We start from the raw sequence: 20,248 nt of genomic DNA on the forward strand, positions 1-20,248 counted from the left end.
ATAAGGGAACAGATAGTAAAAACCTAGAATTTGAAAGGTCTTTGTGCCAGTCATTTTATACAAAAGCCTCTTATTAAGAGGCAGCTCAAAAATGGGAGGCCAACCCCCAACTTAACAGGCCACACAGCCTCACAACTGTAAAAGCTTGGTTGTTCACCCTTCAACTGATTTTGCCGATACCAGAGTTCATAGTCCCTCAATGCGACCCCTCACCCTCACCCCCACCCCATCCTGAGGACAAAGGAGAAGGAGAATATTTTTTTAATCAATTTAGAGTCAAGAGATGATATAAAAATTTTGCAAACCACAGGGAGGAGTAGGAAGGAGAGAGAGGACAAGAAAAGCCTTGGCAAAAATGCCTTTTCTGAAGTAGCCAAAGTTGCTCAACTGTGCACTCCTTTTTTTGCCGCATGTGCATATTAATCTGCCTAATCCATGGGGCACGCGGATGACTAACGTAAGCGATTTGAACAGTTAATAGTGCTGCTTTAGATGAGAGCTGCTAGCAGTAACCTTGACAACTCTGATGGATGAGGAAGAAAACTTGCAGAAGATATTTAAAATCTGCCAGCTTGCAGATTTAAGCTATTTACAAGCTCTATTGCTATGGGAAGCTGGCACAGTTCTTCTTAGGCTGCTCTACTGAAGTCCCCAGAAACTAGATGAGGCAAAGCTATCACATACTTGACTAGCAGCAAAAGATAACCACCATCCTCAAGCTGCCCTACAAGACTGGAAGCTGGTTCCAAGTATATGGATTTTAAAACTTTGAGTTCCTCCCATCCTTTATCATTTTTCATTTGTGGTTTTCATTTTAGAGCTTACTGGAGTCATAGAACAATTTGGAATTAAGAAGCAGAATGAATGGTTGAACAAGCAGGGCTTGTGATAAGCACAACACAGACGAGTACTGAAGAGAGACCTTGCATGGAACTAATAAAGCACAGACAACAGGATATTATATTTTCCCTTACACAGCAAAAAAGTACCATTGGCTAGTACTGTATTGTTCAGACTAAACAAAATTTCCCCCTCGTCAAAAAGAACCATAAAAGGGTAAAAAGAGTCACATTTGACTTATATACAGGATTGCAAAAGAACAACGACACAATACAACTCTATGGAGCAGATAACCTTCTGTGCCATGCTTCAGGCACAAAATTGCTGGTCCTCAATAGAGTTAAGTGCTTGGTCCTGGTGGTGGCAGCAGGCTGAGCTCACACAGGGAAGAACCACAATGGCTGGGCAACCCAAGATTGTCACCAGCCAGAGATCATGGAGCCCATTCAAACTCCTATGGTGACAACCTGTGGCTCTAAAAGCTTGCTGTGGGGACCATCACTCAGTGCTTCATGGGCGATAGGCTACGCAATGGCATGTTCATACCATCTTTCCACATAACTCATTTTTCCCATCTCTGCTAAATCTATTTAAATTAATTTCCATATAAAGACAAACATAACAAAAATCAACCAAAAGTCTTTCATTACATAGTCTTGACTTTTGTAATTGCAACTTTTTTGTGCATGTCACAAAAAATGCCAAATCAGAAACTTTTTCAGCATAGTTTTTAATTCTAAGTGTGTTTTGGTCCCTTTCCATAGCAAGCTGATTTTCTTGGGGGAGGGAGGGGCAGATTTTTTAAGGGTAACAGCAGTTCAAAAGTGTCATCTGTAGTTTGACTAACCACATTTTAACTGACTAATTACATTGAATAAACAGGGGGAAAGCTCAAACTAAATCTGAAAACATAAGGTCAACTTCTAATCAGAACAATGATGGGACAAATATTTCAGGGTCCAGCTGATGTATTCTTAACCCAAACAGCATAAATTTTAATTGCGTCATTACTACACAGTTAGAGTAAGAGGTAAGCGGGGGGAGAGCAATGCAGCCATGGTGAGAGAGGTTTAAAAACAAAACACACACAAAAAATGCCCCTCTGAAAAGCTCCATGGTCTGCCATCTCTGGACACACCTTATCTGATAGGAAACAGAATGGCATGCCTCTGCCTGTATGTCATTTTGACTCTTTAGCTGATTTACCCAACCTCCAGAAGATTCCAGCCAGAAGCCACTTCCTTACCAGGTCACATTAAAATACCACCTGCTTCCAGGGTACTTAAAGTTCAATAAAAAATGACCATGAATTCTAAGCTCACTCTTTGCCAGACAGTCAGACCTCCCTGTCTCTCTCTCTTTGAGGAGGCTCTAATAGGGAGCAGGTTTCTTTAGTTCCTGATCCCAGCCAGTCTGCTCTCCTGGACTAGAGACAGAAGTTACACATAAACCAGTTTAAGTGATCAGAAACTGGTTTAAACCTGTAACAGAATAGAGATTCACTGCACATACACCAATTTCAAAATGGCTGAAACTGGTTTAAGATGCACCTGGTTGAACATAGTATCAAACTCAACTGATTTAGGTCAAACCGGTTTATGAAACTTCTGTCCCGGACCTCTTCCTGGTTCAAATTAAGTCAGAATCCCCCAGCATCCCACAGCCCTGGGCTGGGCTGTGCTGTCTGCTCCAGAGATCAGGGCTTGCCCCACTGCTCTACTCTCTAGCTGGAGCAGTGAGGGCTGACTTACTGGCCTCAAAGACTGGCTCAATGCCCCTCCCCAGCCCCCCGCCTCACCCCCAGCAAACCCCTGCTGGGATCTGGGGCCTGGGAGGGGGATTAAACTTCCCTTCCCCAGAGTATGGAGCCACTCTGCCCTGCTTACTTGTTGCTGGCTGAGATTGTGGACTACAAATCCCAGAGACAGCTGGAAGCAGGATGAGGAAGTGATAAGCAACCCTGCAGAATCTTGCTGTTCTGACTGTGGACTGCAAATCCCAGAGACTTCAGAAGCAGCAGGAAGAGGAAGTGAGCACATAGCCCATGCTGGCTACATGCCAGAGAGCAGTGCTCTCCTGACTTCTGGCTTCTGCCACTGCAAGCATCTGGCTGCATTTCCTGAATTGAGTGAATGTCTGTTCATATGCTTATGGGTTCAATCTTTCCATCTTAGACTAACCTGCCAAGACTGAATCAATTCAGCCTTGGGGTCTTTGACTATCTGTACTTAGCCCTACTGTGAAAGCAACAGTCTGCTTCCCCTCAAGCCTGCATCAACTGTGCTGGAATGTAACTCCTTAGCTCTTCCTTCAGGTAACAAAAGACAGGACTAATTAAACACCAGGTAGTTCATTAACTCTTTTCTGATTTATGAAGTTTGTGAAGGGGCTAGGGGACATGACTTCTGAGGAAAGGCTGAGGGAACTGGACTTATTTAAAGAAGAGAAGACTGAGAAGGGATTTAATAGCAGCCTTCAACTACCTAAAGGGAGGTTCAAAAGGGGATGGAGCTAGACTGTTCTCAGTGGTGGCAGATGACAGAACAAGGAGCAATGGTCTCAAGTTGCAGCAAGGGATGTTAAGATCAGATATTAGGAAGAATTTTGCCACTAGGAAGGTAGTAAGACACTGGAACAGGTTACCCAAAGGGGTGTTGGAAGCTTCATCCTTGGCGGTCTTCAAAACCCAGCTAGACAAAGCTTTGGCTGGGATGATCTATTTGGCGTTGCTCCTGCTTTGAGCAGGGGGTTGGACTAGATGACCTCCTGAGGTCCCTTCCAACCCTAACTTTCCATGATTCTATACCTGAGAGTGTTACTAGTGTGTGGCACCTCTCAAAGAGTATTCTCATCCAGGTTGAATCACTGCTCTAGAGGGACATCCCACTTCAACTAGCAGCAAGTGAGGTTTCCAAGACATGAGGCTGGAAAGCTGTGCTGGGTGCACACTTTACTCTAGTTCCAGCAGTTCTCAATTAGGGTCCTGCAAAATGTTGCACAATAATAGCACTATTAGGTGTGACTATAGCTACATACGATTTATATAGTAAATGCAGGAAAAAGTTACCGCAGGATAGCACCTTAGCAAGTAACTCATCCAAAGATTTCAAAAAGGAATCCATAGTGCCAAAAATGTTTTAACATGTTGTGGTCCAAGTTCTTTGCAGCTGAAGTCAAACTGAATGAAAGCTATAAGCTGGCATTTTCCAATGGATGACTTGAGCCCAAAAAGGTTGAGATCTAGCATGCTACTCTGAACTCCTGAGGACCCACTAAGCTTCAAGCAAGAAGGAAAAAGAAGAACCCAGCCATAATGAACCACAGAACAACAGACACCCAGGAGGAAGAAACAGTTTAAACCATTAACTCTTAGACTTCGGCTCCAACCCAGCATAGAACTTTGGTACATAAAAATAAACCCTACTAAAAATCAATGGCTGCTTACAGACATGAAAAAAAAAGAGCACTTTACTTTCAATTCAGCATGCCCCTGTACAAAGCACAGTGCATACCCAGAAGAGGCATTGTGTTAGTTTCACCCAGTTCACCCAATGTCTGTATAGATCAGGCTCTTCAGCAGGGCTTTTGGGGACTTTTATCTAAAGCTGACTGAATCAGCTTTGCATCATGGAAGATCAAAGCTCACCTTGCCCCCTCTGCTCACAGGGACACAGGTCCAGCTGCAGTGGTTCCCTCCCCGCAACTGCTTTGCGGTGCTGAGCAGCTCTGATATGCCAATGCCCTGCCCATACCATTGCCCCTCAACTCCCGACCCAAAGCCCCCCACCCCTCATCCACAACCACCTGGTGCCCCTCAGTCCCCACCCACAGCCCTGCCAGTGCCCCTCACTTCCCACCCAAAGCCCACCACCCCTACTGATGTCCCTCACTCCCTATCCACAACCAACTGGGTCCTGCTGGTGCCCCTCACTCCCCACCACAGCCTCTCACCCCAGCCGGTGCCTCTTACTTCCCACCCACAGCACTCCACCTCCCTCCACCCTGCTGGAGGGGAACCCAGCTGCCAAGGCTATGGGGCCAGGGACCTGGGTCCACAGCCCCCTGCTCCCCATGGCAGCACCTAAGTCCTGGCTGTCGCCCCTGGGATGCAGCAGGTGCTGTGGCAGAGTGGAGTGCAGATCCCAGCTCCCCCTCCCCCAAGGGCAGCACAGCGAGAGCAGATTCATGCTGCCTACCGTAGCGCTGGGCTCCCCAGCCTGCTGCCCTCCCCTTGGAGCCCCCGTGGCTCAGCAGGTGGGACCCAGAGCAGCATGGCAGAGTAGGACCAGGCAGGGAAGCTGGCTGCCACTGCTGGGAGCTTTGTGCCACCATGGCAAAATGCCCCCTGACCACCTGGCAGCAGCAAGGGGCACAACTCCATGCCGCCATCCCCACTGCTGCTGGGTAGGCAGGTGGCGCCTCGCCACTGCAGCTGCCCTTTTTTTTTTTTAAACCACTCACTCATTGGCCGCTTTCCTGCTTTTATGCAGGGACCAGGCTTTTTCACAGAGGACCTCCCAAATTCGTGGTTTCAACAAAAACTACAAGTTTGGCAAGTCCCTACCAATGATTCCTGTTTTTTCACCAGCAGTAAATACCTGGCAGACAGGTATCAAATGGGGCTCCACCCAGAATCCCTCTATCTGCCCCTCTCAGCCTGACACACTTAATTAATAGGACCCTGCTCTCCATAAGGCAGAGCTGAACCAAGCTGCCTTACACCTGATTTACATATAAATTTTTAAAGAATCACAGGACTTGAGACAAGAGGACCTGGTTCCAGTCACGAATAGGGGGCTAATTAGCACATGGATTCTGGGTGTGGGTATCTGGAGTACATACACATACTGAGCAGTGCTGAGATGTGGGGTCACCACAGCTTGAAATGCTGTTGCCTCTGCTGGAGCCCAGCGTACTAAACTATATGATAAATCATAAGCCTTTAGCTTTGGATTAATATTATGCATAGTTTGTACTATGTACCAGTACAAAAGTGCTTCTCAGCCTTTTCTGGCTAAGATCAAGTATAGTGCCTGCTCTTATTAATTCAAGTACAGAATCATGAGCTACCCCTGTGCTTGAGGGGGTAGGGTGGGGTGGGGGGGCAGGAAAAGCAAAGACCCCAAACCCCAGGGTCACAAGACCCCAAGATGGGAAACACCCCAAACATGGAGATGAGTGGAAAAGGCTTCCTGGTGAGGTTCCAAGCGAGGACAGACAACTGAACCTAGGAAAACTGCCAACAGAGAAAAATGACTTCTTAACCAAGACCATAAGAGACTTGCTGATGGTAAAGCTTACAAATTTGCATTTGCTTATTTGCACACCAGGAGGGGTTGAGTGGGAACCTGACTTCAGAGATTTCAAGAGCAGATCGGATTTCTGGCAACAGCTCCAGACAGCCAGGGGAAATCCCCAGCTCCAGACTTTTGAATTTATGAGGGGAGGCACAAGGACAGAGACTGGTTACAATCCAAAAGTAATCCAGGGCAAATAAAGGAAAAGGACATGGAGTTTTTGGCTAAGATGACACTGTGAGAAAGAAGGAAAAGTTAAGTAGAGTAAATCCTAGGCAAATTGGGTGTGTAAGCTGGAGCCTGAAAAGCCACAGTGATGCTGAAAAGCATGACTAGGAATTCAGGCATAGTGCAGCACCTCACCGCAACAATCTCCCTCAGCTTCCACAGGGACGTTGCACAGTAGCATGGTGACAGATCCACAGAGCTTTGCTGCAGCTGCAGGATGCACTGTGGGATCAACAGAAGAGAGGGTGCAATGCCACCATGTGAACTTTGACCTGGAGAAAGCTTACGGCTGAGTCTCTGTTGGAGACACTGAAGACTATACAGTTCCCCTCAATCTTTGTCACCTGAATAAGGGTATCGTGCACCAACGCAAGCAGCAGGGTGCTGGTGAATGAGTTCCTGACTGCCCTGATCACAGTGGAGTCTGGCATCCAGCAGAGCTGCCTACTCTCCCTGATCCCATTCATCTGCATGACAGAACCACTAGCCCAGCAGTTCAGGTGAGATCCTAGGATCAGCAGAGTGCAAATCCCTGGGGAAAGCGAGGCAGAGATGAAGGTCCTGGCCTACATGGACAACCTTAATGTCCCATGCAGTGACAAGTGGTTGGTGGAAAGAATGTTACAACACACCCAGGTATACAGATTGGCAGCAGGGGCTAAACTCAACATGGGCAAGACCACCTGCCTGGTACTGGGCAAACTTGGGGGATCTATTGGCCCTGGGCATCTCCAGCTCCCACAAGGGGGCTAAGACCCTTGGGGTGGAGTCTGACCCAGAGCTGAACAGATAGAAAGCTTGGGAAAAGACCAAGACCCAACTGAAAAAAGAGACTGGGACTGTGGAATATACATCACTCTTCAATTGTGGGGGAGAGGGTTCATGGCCCTCACAAGGGTAGTATTGCACTGCTGCTTCTATACACCGGGCTGGTCTTCCTCCCTCACAGCAAATCATTAACAGAATCCAAAGAGCCATGTGCATCGTCTTCAGGGGTTCCAAATGAGAGAAGGTTGCAAGAAACACACTGTATAAGACAAACGGACTGCCAGACATCCTGCTGTTCTTCTGCGCCAAGTACACAAGCCAGATCTCCAAACTCCAAAACAGCCTGCTTCATGAAGTACTTTGAAGGGCACCTGCTGCAAGACTGCCAGGTGTACATGCTGCCCAACATGCAGCTGTGGACCATGGACCCACTATAGTTCTACAAAGGCTTGGACTGCTTCCAGAACAAATAAGAGTTACACAATGAAGCCCTGAAGACCATAAGATGCAGGAGGTAGTAAAGGCAAAAGACAGACTGCTGCCCCTACATGTACTTCCTAGCAATGACTGCCAGGCTGTGTGGGAGCAAATCTTCCAAAAGGACCTGAAAAAGGAGCACAGGGACTTGAACTAGAAGGTAGCCCAATGGGTACTCCCTGTGTGGGCACTGAAACAGAGAGGTGCAGAAAGGCTCACCTGTCTGCCCCCGGCAAACCTGCTGGCGGCAAAAGGAAACAAACTGACCACCTCCTCTGGAACTGCCCATACACCAGGGAAGCGTAGGGGAGAGTAAGTGGATTCCTCCAGATGGTGATGGGAGTCAAGACCCTGATGAAAGAGGCAGCACTGTTTGGACACCTCACCAAACAGCAGGGGACCCCAATAGCCCATTCTGACCAGTCCATGTCTTGCTTCAGAAATGCCCTGTGGAAGACTAGGAACCTGGTCACATACAGGCAGGCAAACATCCCAGTTGAGGGTTGCATGGGAGTGAGCAAGCTACAGCTGCATTGTATGAATATAGAAGGAACCAATGGGGAGAAGACTGTGGAAAACATGTGGAAGAGGAAAACAAGGTACAGGCTGTTCAAGAATGGGACCCCCAGAGAATACAACAAGGGGGAAGAGGACGATGATGGTGATGAAGAGGGGGTGAAGCAATGAGGATAACAGGGAGGAAGATGGTGAAGATGATATGGACTAAGGACTGGGAAAAGAAATAAAGGGGCTTGGGGAGGATCTTGGAGTGGGAAGGACAGGATAGAGTATACAGAGGTGATTTTGTGCAGTTGTAATGGTTAAAGCAAATGGTGATGGGCATGTGGGTGCACAGCCGCATTTATTATAGTGGGAATTATGATAGTTAATGCTAGATGTATGTGACAAATGGTCAAATGAACAGTGTGCGTATCTATGTATACATAAATATATAGTTGTGCACAAAAAACAATTACGCTACGTGCTGTTTAAAAATGCATTTAAGGAATACCTGTGTCAAAACTTGCAGAAGTTTCAAAAAAGGTAATATGCATCAATTCTGGGTGAATTAGTTCCAAGATTACTACATGCAAATTGCTACAGCTGTGTTTATTTCAAGGTCAGGGTTTTCAAATTTGTTTCTCACTTCCATATACTGAGAGTGAGTAAGGTCTCACAATAAGGGGCAGCAGAAGGTAAGGGGGCTACCTGACAGCCCAGATTTATTTCTCTGCTATAGAAAGGGAAGGAGACTGAATTCAAGGTAAACTTCCAATAATTAGATTTTTAAACCTGGAAAATTATAACAAATTTATAAATTTCCATATATATATAATCTAATTATTGGGGGGGTTGTCTTATAAATCAGAGTCATTTTATATTCCAGTAAATATGGTAAGTCTGTGTCTGTGACAGAATATAAGGTTTGGACTTTTCTGGGACTTTTCATTTTTTTGTCATAGGATTGCATCAGGTTTGTTGCATTTAGCAAACCTAACTGCTTTTTAAATTAGGTGTTCTGTGTATTAATGATGTCTAAGATCTTGCTGAATTTACAGCATCAAAAGATACAAAGTCATTCTACTCTTTTCTTCAAACAAGTGGATCCCTAGCCCCTTTGGCAGCAGAGAGAGGTGGGAGGGAGGAGAGGAGCAGGAATATGTACCCATGCTTAAGAGCTTCAATTCAGTTTAGAAAAACTTAAATCTGTATTTATTTTAAAAATCTAGGAACATTTAAAAATCAAAGTTTATACACTGCAACACAAAACACTTGACTATTCAAATTAAAATATTCTGGTTAGACTTTTTTTGTTTGTTTGTTTGTTTTTGTTTTGTTTTTTTTACAGCAGCCTCCCATTAGACCCACCCCTTCCTTTGAAAGACACATTTTACATTTATATTTTATAATTCAGCCCTGATTTCAAGCCAAAATGGCCCTTTACAACTCCTTCTGTAAACATAGCTAACCTTTCCATAAAGACATGGAGCAACTGTGTCATCAATAACCGGCTATGCAAACTCTTTTAGCCTGGCTTTATCCTGCCAACTATTTCATTAATGCATGACCTGAGTTGACCCTCTCCCATTTTTTAAACTTTTTTAGGTTTAAGAAAAGTGGGCATTCACTGATTTTTTTCACTTTGTTTTTGCTGTTCGTTTGATTTGTGGAGTGGTGTATAAAACCTCTTCAATACCCTTGTTAAGGCTATATACATTTAGTCTCTTCCATTTTTTCAGGTCTCATGCTTAAGTGTCACATTTTGAACCTTCTTTTGTTTGTCTGCAATACAGAGATTAGCATGCACAGATCATTACACAAATGCTCATCACCATACACTGTTAAGTGACAGAAAGCTCCCTGTATATACCCAAAAACATAAACATCTTTCTTGACACAATATTCTACTGAACAAATCAATTTACTCTCCACAATAAACCCCTTCCTGCCCACATGTTTCTTCATGGTTGCTTTCTGTAAGACACTTCCCTACTTTATACTTAGTGTCACATGTTATTTTCATATTATAAATTAAGGGCCAGTAAAGGTCCCTACAACAAAAAGATCTAGATTTCAGGTGCCAAAGCCAAAAGTGCAATCCAAGCTTCCCTTCTCAACAGCTGTTTAACCCTGGAAACACCTAAACTGATTACACTCCTTTTTGAGCAGAATGGTGACTTAGGTTCTTTAATTCTGCCTTCTACACATGTCTGAAGCTACCCCAATCTGAACAGCTATAGTCCTAGACTCCCATCTAACACTCATTTGGATCCAAAAACTGGAAGAACTGGCACCTCTCTTGTAAGACAGAGGCTCATTCGACACCCAACACATCAACAGTGTTGAAATCAAAACAAACAGGGCAGCCACAGCCACTTTCAATCGAAGAGACTGTGGTAACAGTTGTGCTTATCTTTTATAAAGCATTCACCCAGTAAGAGGGAGACCTGGGTATCGTGCCTTCCTGACCTTGCAGGGATTCAACTGTATACCAATCACCTCCCAGGAGAATGCCAGCACCACTCTCTAGAGTAGGCTGGGGGGCCTTCGCCCATCCTGCTGAAGTTGTGGCACTGCAGCAACAAATGCAGGATTCACAGAACCAGACTCAATCTGACTCATTAGGGTAGCAGTGAGAGCACTCAGCTGGAAAGAGGGAGCTCTCTGTTATAGTTCTTGCTCTCAGGAACTTAACTTTTTTATTTTTCTGTTTTTCTTATTCTGGAACAATGACTGTTTCATGCGAAAATGCATTAGTCAGCAAGGACTGAAACTCAGAATTTCCCCTCCTAGCTGAAAACTTTAACTTCTATATGAAGATTGTCCAACTGGTGGCTCAGACCAAATATGGCCCATGAAGGGTTAAGTTGCAGTCCTGTCAGCCACTAAAACTGTGGCCACATTAGCAGCCAGATGCTCCAGGCTCTTGTTCTTCTGGCTTCTGCTTCCTGTGCCTGGCCAATGCAGAATGGCACAAAATTGAGGGCAAACCAGAGGGTGTTCAGATGTGCGTCTGTTGGGGGATGGAGGGAGGGGTACAGGGGACACTATGAGGTGTTTGTATCGCATGTGTCCCAGAACCTATGGTCCTCCACCAATGCAGCCTACACAGCTTGCAGCCACCCCCCCAACCAGCCATGCAAAAGTTGGACAGCCGTGTTTTAGAGTACAGTCAGGCTAACATAAGCAATATTGGGGCTATGATGCCAGCCCAAACTAGCCTGTGGCTTCATAGTTAGGTCATGCTCCTGGGATGTGGCCGATGTGAATCCTCCTGGATGAGGACAGCCTAGACCTCAGCCTCTCCTAGGTCTCAAGTCTCTTACTTCCTACATGAGTGCTCTAACCACTGGGCTGGCACTGTCACCAGTACCTCCCCCTCATTTTACAGCTACAATATAAGAAGAGTGAGCCCCGCTCTTCTCGTTTCAAAATACTCATAAGGATTTAGCCTCAGGAAAGGGTTCCCATCTCTGGATCCCAAATGGAAAGTTGTATCCCTTGCAGTCCTGATTCGGAACCCAAGCTCCAGAGGGAAGCTGTAATACAGACAGATCCCTGTGCTCAGCATTCCCTACTGTCTAACCCTAAGGTAGCTCTTTGTTCAGACTTTTCTAAGGCACTTAACTCTCCCTGTGCCATGTATACGAAGAAGCCTAGTGCTTCTTCAGCCTTTTGAATTCCATTCTGGGAGTCAAGCACTTTAAGTTTAGCCACTGCAGCATCTAACTTGAATGGACCAAAGTCCTTTAGATCCAACTTTAAATTGCATTTAAATTGTTTTCACTTGAAACTGAGATACTTTTTTATTTGAATAAATTAGTCTTGTTAGAGAACATATATAGAAGGATACCGATTATGAATTTCTAAATAGTGAGCCAGTTCATGTAATACCTTTTCCATAATACAGACTTAAGAAATATATTTCCCTTATTCATATAATCTACCCTAGACATACAAGCATTGGCTACTAGTTATGTAGTCTTCCCTTTGTAAGTAGCTCTTTGCGAAAATATTACAATGCATCAACCACAGAAACAACTTTCTCCCAAATGAACAGATGATCTTCTGCAATGCAGATCAGTGAAATAAAAAGGGACAGTTCAAAGATGCTCAAATATACTTTGTCAGCCAAAAAAGATTTGTTATTATTTACCCTGTACTGCATAAGATGCCAGGACAACAGCAGAATTAAGAGGGCATGTCAACCTAGAAGGAGAAAAATAATTTCATTTACGTACATACAGAATAAACAGGTAAAACATTAACTGTGTCTCTACAAATAATATTTTTCATAAAAAATAATATGTATGTTTAAAATATCATTTTTACTTTTTTTTTTTTAATAAAGAAAAGACTGTAGTGACAGCATAGTAGGAAGATAAAAGCAAGTTGTTGTATAACAGATCACTAACTGAATGGAAAGAACTTGTCTTAAATGGACATGTTCATATCCTTGCTGAATGCTTATTTTGGAAAGCAAAAAGGAAAGGGTATTTTGTGCACTGGACATTATTTTAATAGCTGCTGTGTGGTATTTTTAACACTGAAAGTGCCAAGCATTCATAAGGACACACTAATCCAGAACAGAGAGGAAAACTTGCTCCCAATTACTAAAAGAAAATAGGTGACAGGACAAGTCAGAACAGGAAACATGGGCTTGTGGCCACTGAGCAAGCCCCATCCAAAAAACCCACAAAAACAAGGGTGGCCATCTATCATTCACCTAAGAGTTGGTATAGTGAGCATGGTACTCCCTGTGTGGAGGGGATCCCTCATTGAGTTCATGCCCTTCTGTCATGCAAGTTCAGCTACAAACAGTTTCCTTAATGGAACATTAATTTGTTTCATTAATAATCAACCCATTCTATGGATGTTTGCAACACTAACATTTCCTGAGTTTTAAAATAATATTTTGAAAAAAAACAAAACTTATTTTTTAACAGCAGAAAATCATATTTTCCTCAATAAGCCATTCCTATTTATGCCCAGATTTTGGAAAAGAAACTGCAATGATTTCTCTTATTACCTTCCTTCCAAAATATCTGTTTTCAGTTGTAGGAAGAATAAATGCCTAGAAAGAACAAAAATTGGAAAACAGTCAATTCATGCAGAAATTTAAATCAACGTATGACAATCTTTAAGAAATCTATTCATAAAATGAAAGCATTTATTTACTTACAAAAACTATATAAAAAAACAACATACGCCTACTGGTAACTACATGCCTCCTTTACCTCACAAGGCTTTTAAAAGTTCCTTTGCCATCCATACAAGAGGCTGTTTCAATCCTGAATCAATATAAAATGTGTAAAGCATGCTGTTTCAGTCTCAAGTTTCAAGAGTTATCAATTCTAACTATAATCATCAGTAACCCACTTTTTAATAATGATTTATTTATTTTAAATTAGTGGCCTTTTGTGCCATTATTCTTAATAAAGTTAAAAAATGTCTTCTTCAGCAGAAGCTAACAAATGTTCTTTAAAGGAATTCTTGAGAGCAACTTGGCTTCATTTCCCATTAAGAACAATCAAAGAAGGTGTTTACTGAGAAAGAAACCCGTTCCTACAGCGACACCGTGAAAAGAAACAATTAAAGAAAAAATGGTTTTAAATAAATACGTTTAGGATTAAGACTTTAATTATGTATGCATTTGTGATTGCATGGAATCGCTACAGACCAGGAGTTAAGGTTGTCTAGGTGGCCTTAACTGCATTTGCATCTTTTAATATCTTTGAATTTCTTTTAAATATTACCTTGACTCTGAATTTCCTGGATGTATAATTTGTTTTGGAATAATTATCTCAGTGAAGATTGAAAGCATTTATCAGTAAGTTAAGGGTTTTAACAATAAAGGTAAATTGGTTGCCCCCCAACCTTCCAGGAAATGCTGTATAACCTTTTTACTTGCATGCGATGGGAAGAGAACTACGAGTTCTTGTGTATTTCTAAATTAAAATGTATTATGTTTAATTAGTTTCATTCTGGTTAACACCCTTAGTGGCAATGAAAACCTCTAGGGGCACATCCACACATTCAAGCACGTGTGCTTGCAGGAACTCAAATAAAAGTGGTGTAAATTTAAGCCAGGGCTTTTCGCCTCAGTGCATGTACCCGACCATACACTTTGGTGTAGGGCAAACTGTGCCACTTGGGGCAAAATAACCCTGCCTGGCTCCTTCTGGATCTGCAGCCAGGGAGAGCTAGAGCCCAGGGCCAGCACCTGTGCTGTCCCCAGCAGTATAAACAGCTGCCCTGTCAAGTAACTCAGGCCTACTCGCTCTCAGGAGCTTCTGGGGCCCAGACAACTGATACCTGGGGACACTACCCCTTGTGCCAGCTGAAGCAGCCCTGAGAGTTCCCTGCACCCTGTACCTACTGCAGCAGTCTGGCAGTGGGGGCTGCTGCCTGCCTGTGACCTGCTGCACACCTGCCAGATGCAGATGGGGACTGCACGGCCAGTAGAGGCTTCTGCCCCTCTGGACCAGCTGCCCATGGACTGTAGCTGCCAAGCTGGCCTTTGTGCAGCACTACTGTCATTTGTGCCCCCTGCCCAGCCATCTGGGTAGCTATCACATGGAAGATGTTCTAGGTGTGGTGGCCTGCTTTGAACTGTCAAAGCATGTCTTCCTGGCCCCAATTGGCCAGGAGGTCAGCCACCTCCAGCTGGGTCCAAAGTGCCGGCTCTAAGCAGGCAGGGTCCTGCCACTGGCCTCCCTAGCAGGAATTCTGGTGTTCCCTGTTGGAAAACTGAAAAATCCCTAATTAAAAAAATCCCGAAGTCACTCTGTAAAATACCCCGAAATCCATGTTTCTCCACAATTAAAACAGAAGACCACGATATATAGACAGACAGAGACCAGTTGGACAATGTTTTATTGATATATCTACAGTGTTAAAGCAATTTGGAAGCCTACTTTTCTCTATCATCATAATAAAGTCAATTCTAAATACTTATATTTTTGCTGCCCCGCACAGGGGCCACAGCCCCCTCCCCAGAGGCCAAATGGCTCCCACAGGGGTTACTACCCTCCCTACAGGGCCCATATGCCCCAACTCCACTTGCTTCCCCGGCCCCCCCGGATTGCTGCCCCACCCCCACCTGCTCCCCCAGGTCCCCCCCATGACTATCCCGCCCAGCCCCATCCCCTGCTGGCACCCCCAGGCCCCAATGGCTGCCCTCCCCAGCACTTTAAAAAAAGAAAAGAAGGGAAAAATGCCTCTACTCACTACAGGAGCAGGGGCTCTGGGGCCTCCTTGCAGAGGCCCCCCAGGCAGCACAGGGCGGGCGGGGAGGAGGGCCTGAGCTGGGGCTGCTAGGGCTGTCACCCAGCCCCACGCTGTGCAGGGGGAGCCCCAGTGACCCCAATGGAAGCTGCTTCTGCTGGTAAGTGCAGGAATTTTTATTTTTTTTTTGTGGTGGGGGGAGGGAGTTGTTGGGGGTTTTTTTGTTGTTTTTTAATTATCGGGATGCTGGGGTGGGGAAAGTCAACAATTGGTGGGGGGGAGGGGGGAACTGGGGCGGTTGAAGCCAAGTAGGACAGGGAGCTGGGGGAGTGAGTGGGGCTGGCGCTGGGGGAGCAGGCAGGGCTGGCAGGGGTCCCCCCTCATTGTCCCCTCTCCCCTCCTCTCCTCCAGAGCCCTCATACCCCTTACTTACCTGCAGTGGAGCCAGGGTCCAGCTCCCTGCAGCTGACACACTGCCTAACCTGCACAGGCAGGTAGTGCGCTTCAACACCAGCGTGAGGGCCAACCATAGAGACAGTTTGGCTGCTACCAGAACATCATCTCTGTAGAGGACTGAGCCTCCGGTTGCCTCAGGGCACGGTTTGGGACCATGCCCTGGCCTGCTTTTTTTCCTCTGTGGAGTTTTTTGACCCCTGAATATCCAGGGGGTCTAATTTTGCCCCTGTGCTGCTAACTGTGAAACATTTTCTTGTTCCCGCATGTGCCTCTTGCAGCATCTCAAAGGAGTTTGAGATGCTGCAAGAGACACATGCCAGCTCTCACTCCCTAAGTCTCACTGCCTTCATTGGAAATTGCAGGTATTAGGCACCATTCATGATTAAGGCATTTGCAAATAGTATGGCTAATGTAGCATATTTTATTTTATTACACAATTAAAAGTAGCAATGTCTTGTGGCACAATTTCCTGCATTACAAAAAGGGTTTTAGTGCTGCTATATACCTTGCAAAGGAAATAATACTGGACAAAAAAACATACTTAAAAAAGGGTGAAAAATCAAACTTGCACAGGCATCCATAAATCTAACTCCTTGTGCAGCCATCCTGTATACTGAATGAAGTGACTAAATAATATGTGATCATGCAATTAAAGACTAAACATAACATATACACACACACACACACAATTTGAAAGAAGAGCTGTTTCAGTCTTCAGTGTTATAATTCAGTATATTTTGCACAATGGAAAGGATTAGGTAACCTAACAATTTTAGTGGGTGCTACCAATTCATCTTATGGTGACTAACAGAAACAGGGATGTAAGACTCTGTGGGTACATTTACACATGCAATTAATACAACTGAATATACTCTGGCTCCATTTGAGTCACTATCTACACATGCAATTAAGCACAGTAAATTTACTACACTGCTGGATACCACTTGCATCTGACAGGACTACCCAGCAGTGCAGTAAATTAGTCTACTGAGCTCTAACTGCTGTGTGTGTATAGATGATGATGCTCTACTGTGCAGCAAATTAGTCTGCTACACTGTAAAGTGTCTCGTGTAGACGCGTCCTATGTGGACCAAAATGACAAAATCAGTGTGTGCATAGGAGTTATAAAATATGGTAATGACTTGCAAAAAAAGCACGTTTTATTTTTACATTGTTAAAAATGATCACATTTAGCTAAGAAGATCATGTTTTAATGATAGGCAGTAAGAAACATGAAGACCTTAAATTTAGAAGGGTTGACTTCAAAGAAAGCAAGGAGTAAGAGTTGCAAGAAGCCCCATGGCTGACATGACTTAGTGTGTGCCCTATGACTTTCCCACATCTTTAAAGTTCAAAGCGTACAAAAAAGCAGAGCCTAACAGAGATTACTATGTTACTATTTCTTAGTCACTGGATGAAAATTTTAAAAATAAAGTTACCTGGTTTGTTCCTCCTGTAGTGTGTTGGGATCAGGTATAAAAAACCTTACTCGAAAATGCAGGGTGCAGGGAAAACCTCCTATAATGTTCCATAGAAGTAAATCAATTTTTCTACTTTTCCTGTAAATTTTATAGAAAGACTACAATACACAAAATAAATATATATCATGCCAAGTCTGGTGTGTTTTTTTCTTTTGAAGCAAAAAGCAATAATGATAAAACTCTCATATCTCTTCATTATTCCCTCCATTCCCATTATAAGCAGCAAAAAAACTTTCTAAGACTTTTTTTTTTCTAAGCACTCTATTCCATTATCATATTTCATTAATGTTAACAGTATTATCGATGTTGAAATTTATGTTCTGCCTCCTTGTGGCATTAAAAGAAGGAATTCTTTAAAAAGCACAATGTACTTTATTTAGATGTCTCATAAGCAATTGTCATCATCTGGGAAAATTTAGTGAAAGCTCCATCCCGCCCAACACGGAAAATAAATAAAACTTCACCAATTAATGTGTATAACTGTTGTTACTTCAAATTGCCACCTCACCCATCTTAAAAAGGCTTTCACTCAAGAAGGACACTCCTCCAGAGAGAGAGAGAGAGAGAGAGAGATCACATGTTTGAAAGAGCCAACTGGATACTACGTGAAGAACTGCTGCACTACAGAAGAAAAAGCCCCACAAATTGCACACCACTGGTTATGACATATCACCCGTCCCCCAAACCGTACAGAAAATCCTCAAACAATTGCAACCCATATTAGAAAGAGACCCTATTCTTAAAGAGATCTTCCCAGAGCCACCCATCCTAGCCTTCAAACAAGCACCAAACCTCGCTAACCTCATCAGAAGCAAACTTCCTCAGGCCCACAACACACCAAATCGACCCAGACCATGCCATGACAAGAAAGGCAAAGCCTGCCAGCACACCTCCACCACCCCCACAATTACTACATCCCACAACAGAACCATCAGCGTTCCTGGATCTTACAGCTGCACCTCCAGAAATGTAATACATCTCATCCAATGCACCAAATGCTCAGATGGAAAATACATAGGGGAGACCAAACAACAACTGCGCACCAGAATGAATGCACACCAGAAATCTATCAAAGACAGGAATACACAATTACCTGTGGGGGCACATTTCTCACAAGAAAACTACTCTCTCTCCAATCTCTCAGTTCTGATCCTCAAAGGAAAATTACAAAACACTTCCCGGAGACGAGCCTACAAACTCCACTTCATCAACCTCCTGGATACTAAAAATCATGGACTAAATATAGACATTGGATTTATGACACATTATAACCTGCCTGACATCTGACTCCCCAGGTACTTCTCCCCCCGCCATTGACTCCTCAGTCTACATCTTCACTGACTGCCTATCTTGTATGCATACCAGCCCAGCCTCTAGCTTCTTTACTTTTTATTCCATCCAGGAAGAGCACAAAACAACTGCTGAAGCTTCCTTAGCTTAAGGGTTTTTGAACCCGAAAGCTTGCTTAGAAATTGTTTTCCAATTATTTAAGTTGGTCTAATGAAATATATCAGATTCACCCAAAGATCCTTGTCTGCCTATGTTACTTCAAAATCACACACAAGCACAGAATGAGCCAGAAACGGGGCAAAGAAAAATTGAACTCCTGCGTCACTAGTTATTACAGCAGTGGCCACGTACAGGAGTTATGTTTCTACCAGGAAAAATCACAGCTCTCCCAGTAGAAGCCATGAGTATACAAGCATTCACAGTTTCTCCCAGAACAAAAATGGCTGTTCTGAGAACAAAATAACTCATCTCCCACTTCCTAGAAGGTACTCCTGGGAAGAATGTCTCAGGAGACATGCCTATATACTGAAATGCCTATATACTTCTCCACTTTTTGACTCCTTCTGGGAACAGGTGCTCAGGAGCCAAGTGGCAAGCCTCCAGCTCCATCATTGCTTCTCACATTGAAGTTCTCAGTGTGAATGACAGATGGGGACTTTGCCCTACTGCTCTAGTCCCCCTGGAGCAGCTGCTGTTCTTCATACTTTCCATGGACCAGAATCACCTCTGGTCTCAGGAAGGTATAAAAAGCAGGGGAGAGGGGGCAGTTGCAGGCTGAATACCTGTGCCCTGTTCCCAGGAACATGTCTAAAAGTGGACATTTTTTGGCTGCTTAGAAATGAATGCCAGTTTGCGTCTTCTCATGCTGGCATGTGTCTTATTAGAGTTTTGTTTGTTTGGTTAAGCTACCTTTTCTTCTTTTGATTCTCTGGCATGTTTTCTGGACATGGTTTCCGTTTTCCTTTCAAAAAATGCAGCTCTCATAGCCCAGCTGTCTTAAAACCCAAGAACCAGTGCTGATCTCCCCTCATCACTTCAGTCCCCCACACACACTTCGGTTTCTACAATAACCAATAGCTCTCACTTTTCCACATCCCTAATTTTGTCCTTGGTTTATAACTGCCTGCATCAGGAACATGCAAGACTTGGAGAAAAGAAACATTCTGTAAAGGCTCAAAAAAAGAAAAAGACTAGCACAAGAAATATACTGATCTAGACAATATCTACACAAACTTCCCTTCCTCAGCTCCTAGTTTTTCCTCCAAATCATGGAGTCTCATTCACTTTCCCTGCTACCCATGCAGCTAGCATTCTTTCCCCTCAACAGAACTTCCAGCATGAGAGCATACACATTCCCCTTTCTTCGATCAACATTTTCTTTAAAAAAAAATAAAAAAAAAAAATAAAAGGAACAGAAATATTATGATCCTCCAGTCCCTGCCAGATCACTTCCTGATCAGCCTTTCAAGTGATCCCTTACTTAATTACCATGCCCTTGGACTTGGAGACTTGAAAACACACTTACCCTGGGCAGAAGCCATCTTTATCCATTCAAATGAAAGATTCAAGCTTAACAATAAAGGTTTCCCTCAATTTATGCAGCAGGTGTGTTCCCAGAGAATGGCGCACAAATTACATTTGCATAAAGCATACCCAGTTTACAATGAAACAGACAGGGACATG

The 20,248-nt window shown here is 43.9% G+C and overlaps 1 protein-coding gene across 2 annotated transcripts in view; it reads right to left on the reverse strand.

Annotated features, from left to right (window-relative positions):
• PTPN3 (protein tyrosine phosphatase non-receptor type 3) overlaps positions 1-20,248 on the reverse strand; it is a 195,871-nt gene that overhangs the window by 156,490 nt on the left and 19,133 nt on the right. For both annotated transcript variants that reach the window (XM_090049138.1, XM_090049136.1), the window contains exons 4-6: positions 17,234-17,312; positions 13,141-13,185; positions 12,268-12,320 (exon numbers count right to left, since the gene is read on the reverse strand). In XM_090049138.1, coding sequence (XP_089905264.1) covers positions 12,268-12,320; positions 13,141-13,185; positions 17,234-17,312 — 177 coding nt within the window. The remainder of the gene's footprint in view (positions 1-12,267; positions 12,321-13,140; positions 13,186-17,233; positions 17,313-20,248) is intronic.

This window comes from Crocodylus siamensis, chromosome 5 (genome assembly GCF_052110815.1).
Source record: "Crocodylus siamensis isolate JL-2025a chromosome 5, ASM5211081v1, whole genome shotgun sequence".
Classification (NCBI taxonomy): Eukaryota; Metazoa; Chordata; order Crocodylia; family Crocodylidae; genus Crocodylus; species Crocodylus siamensis.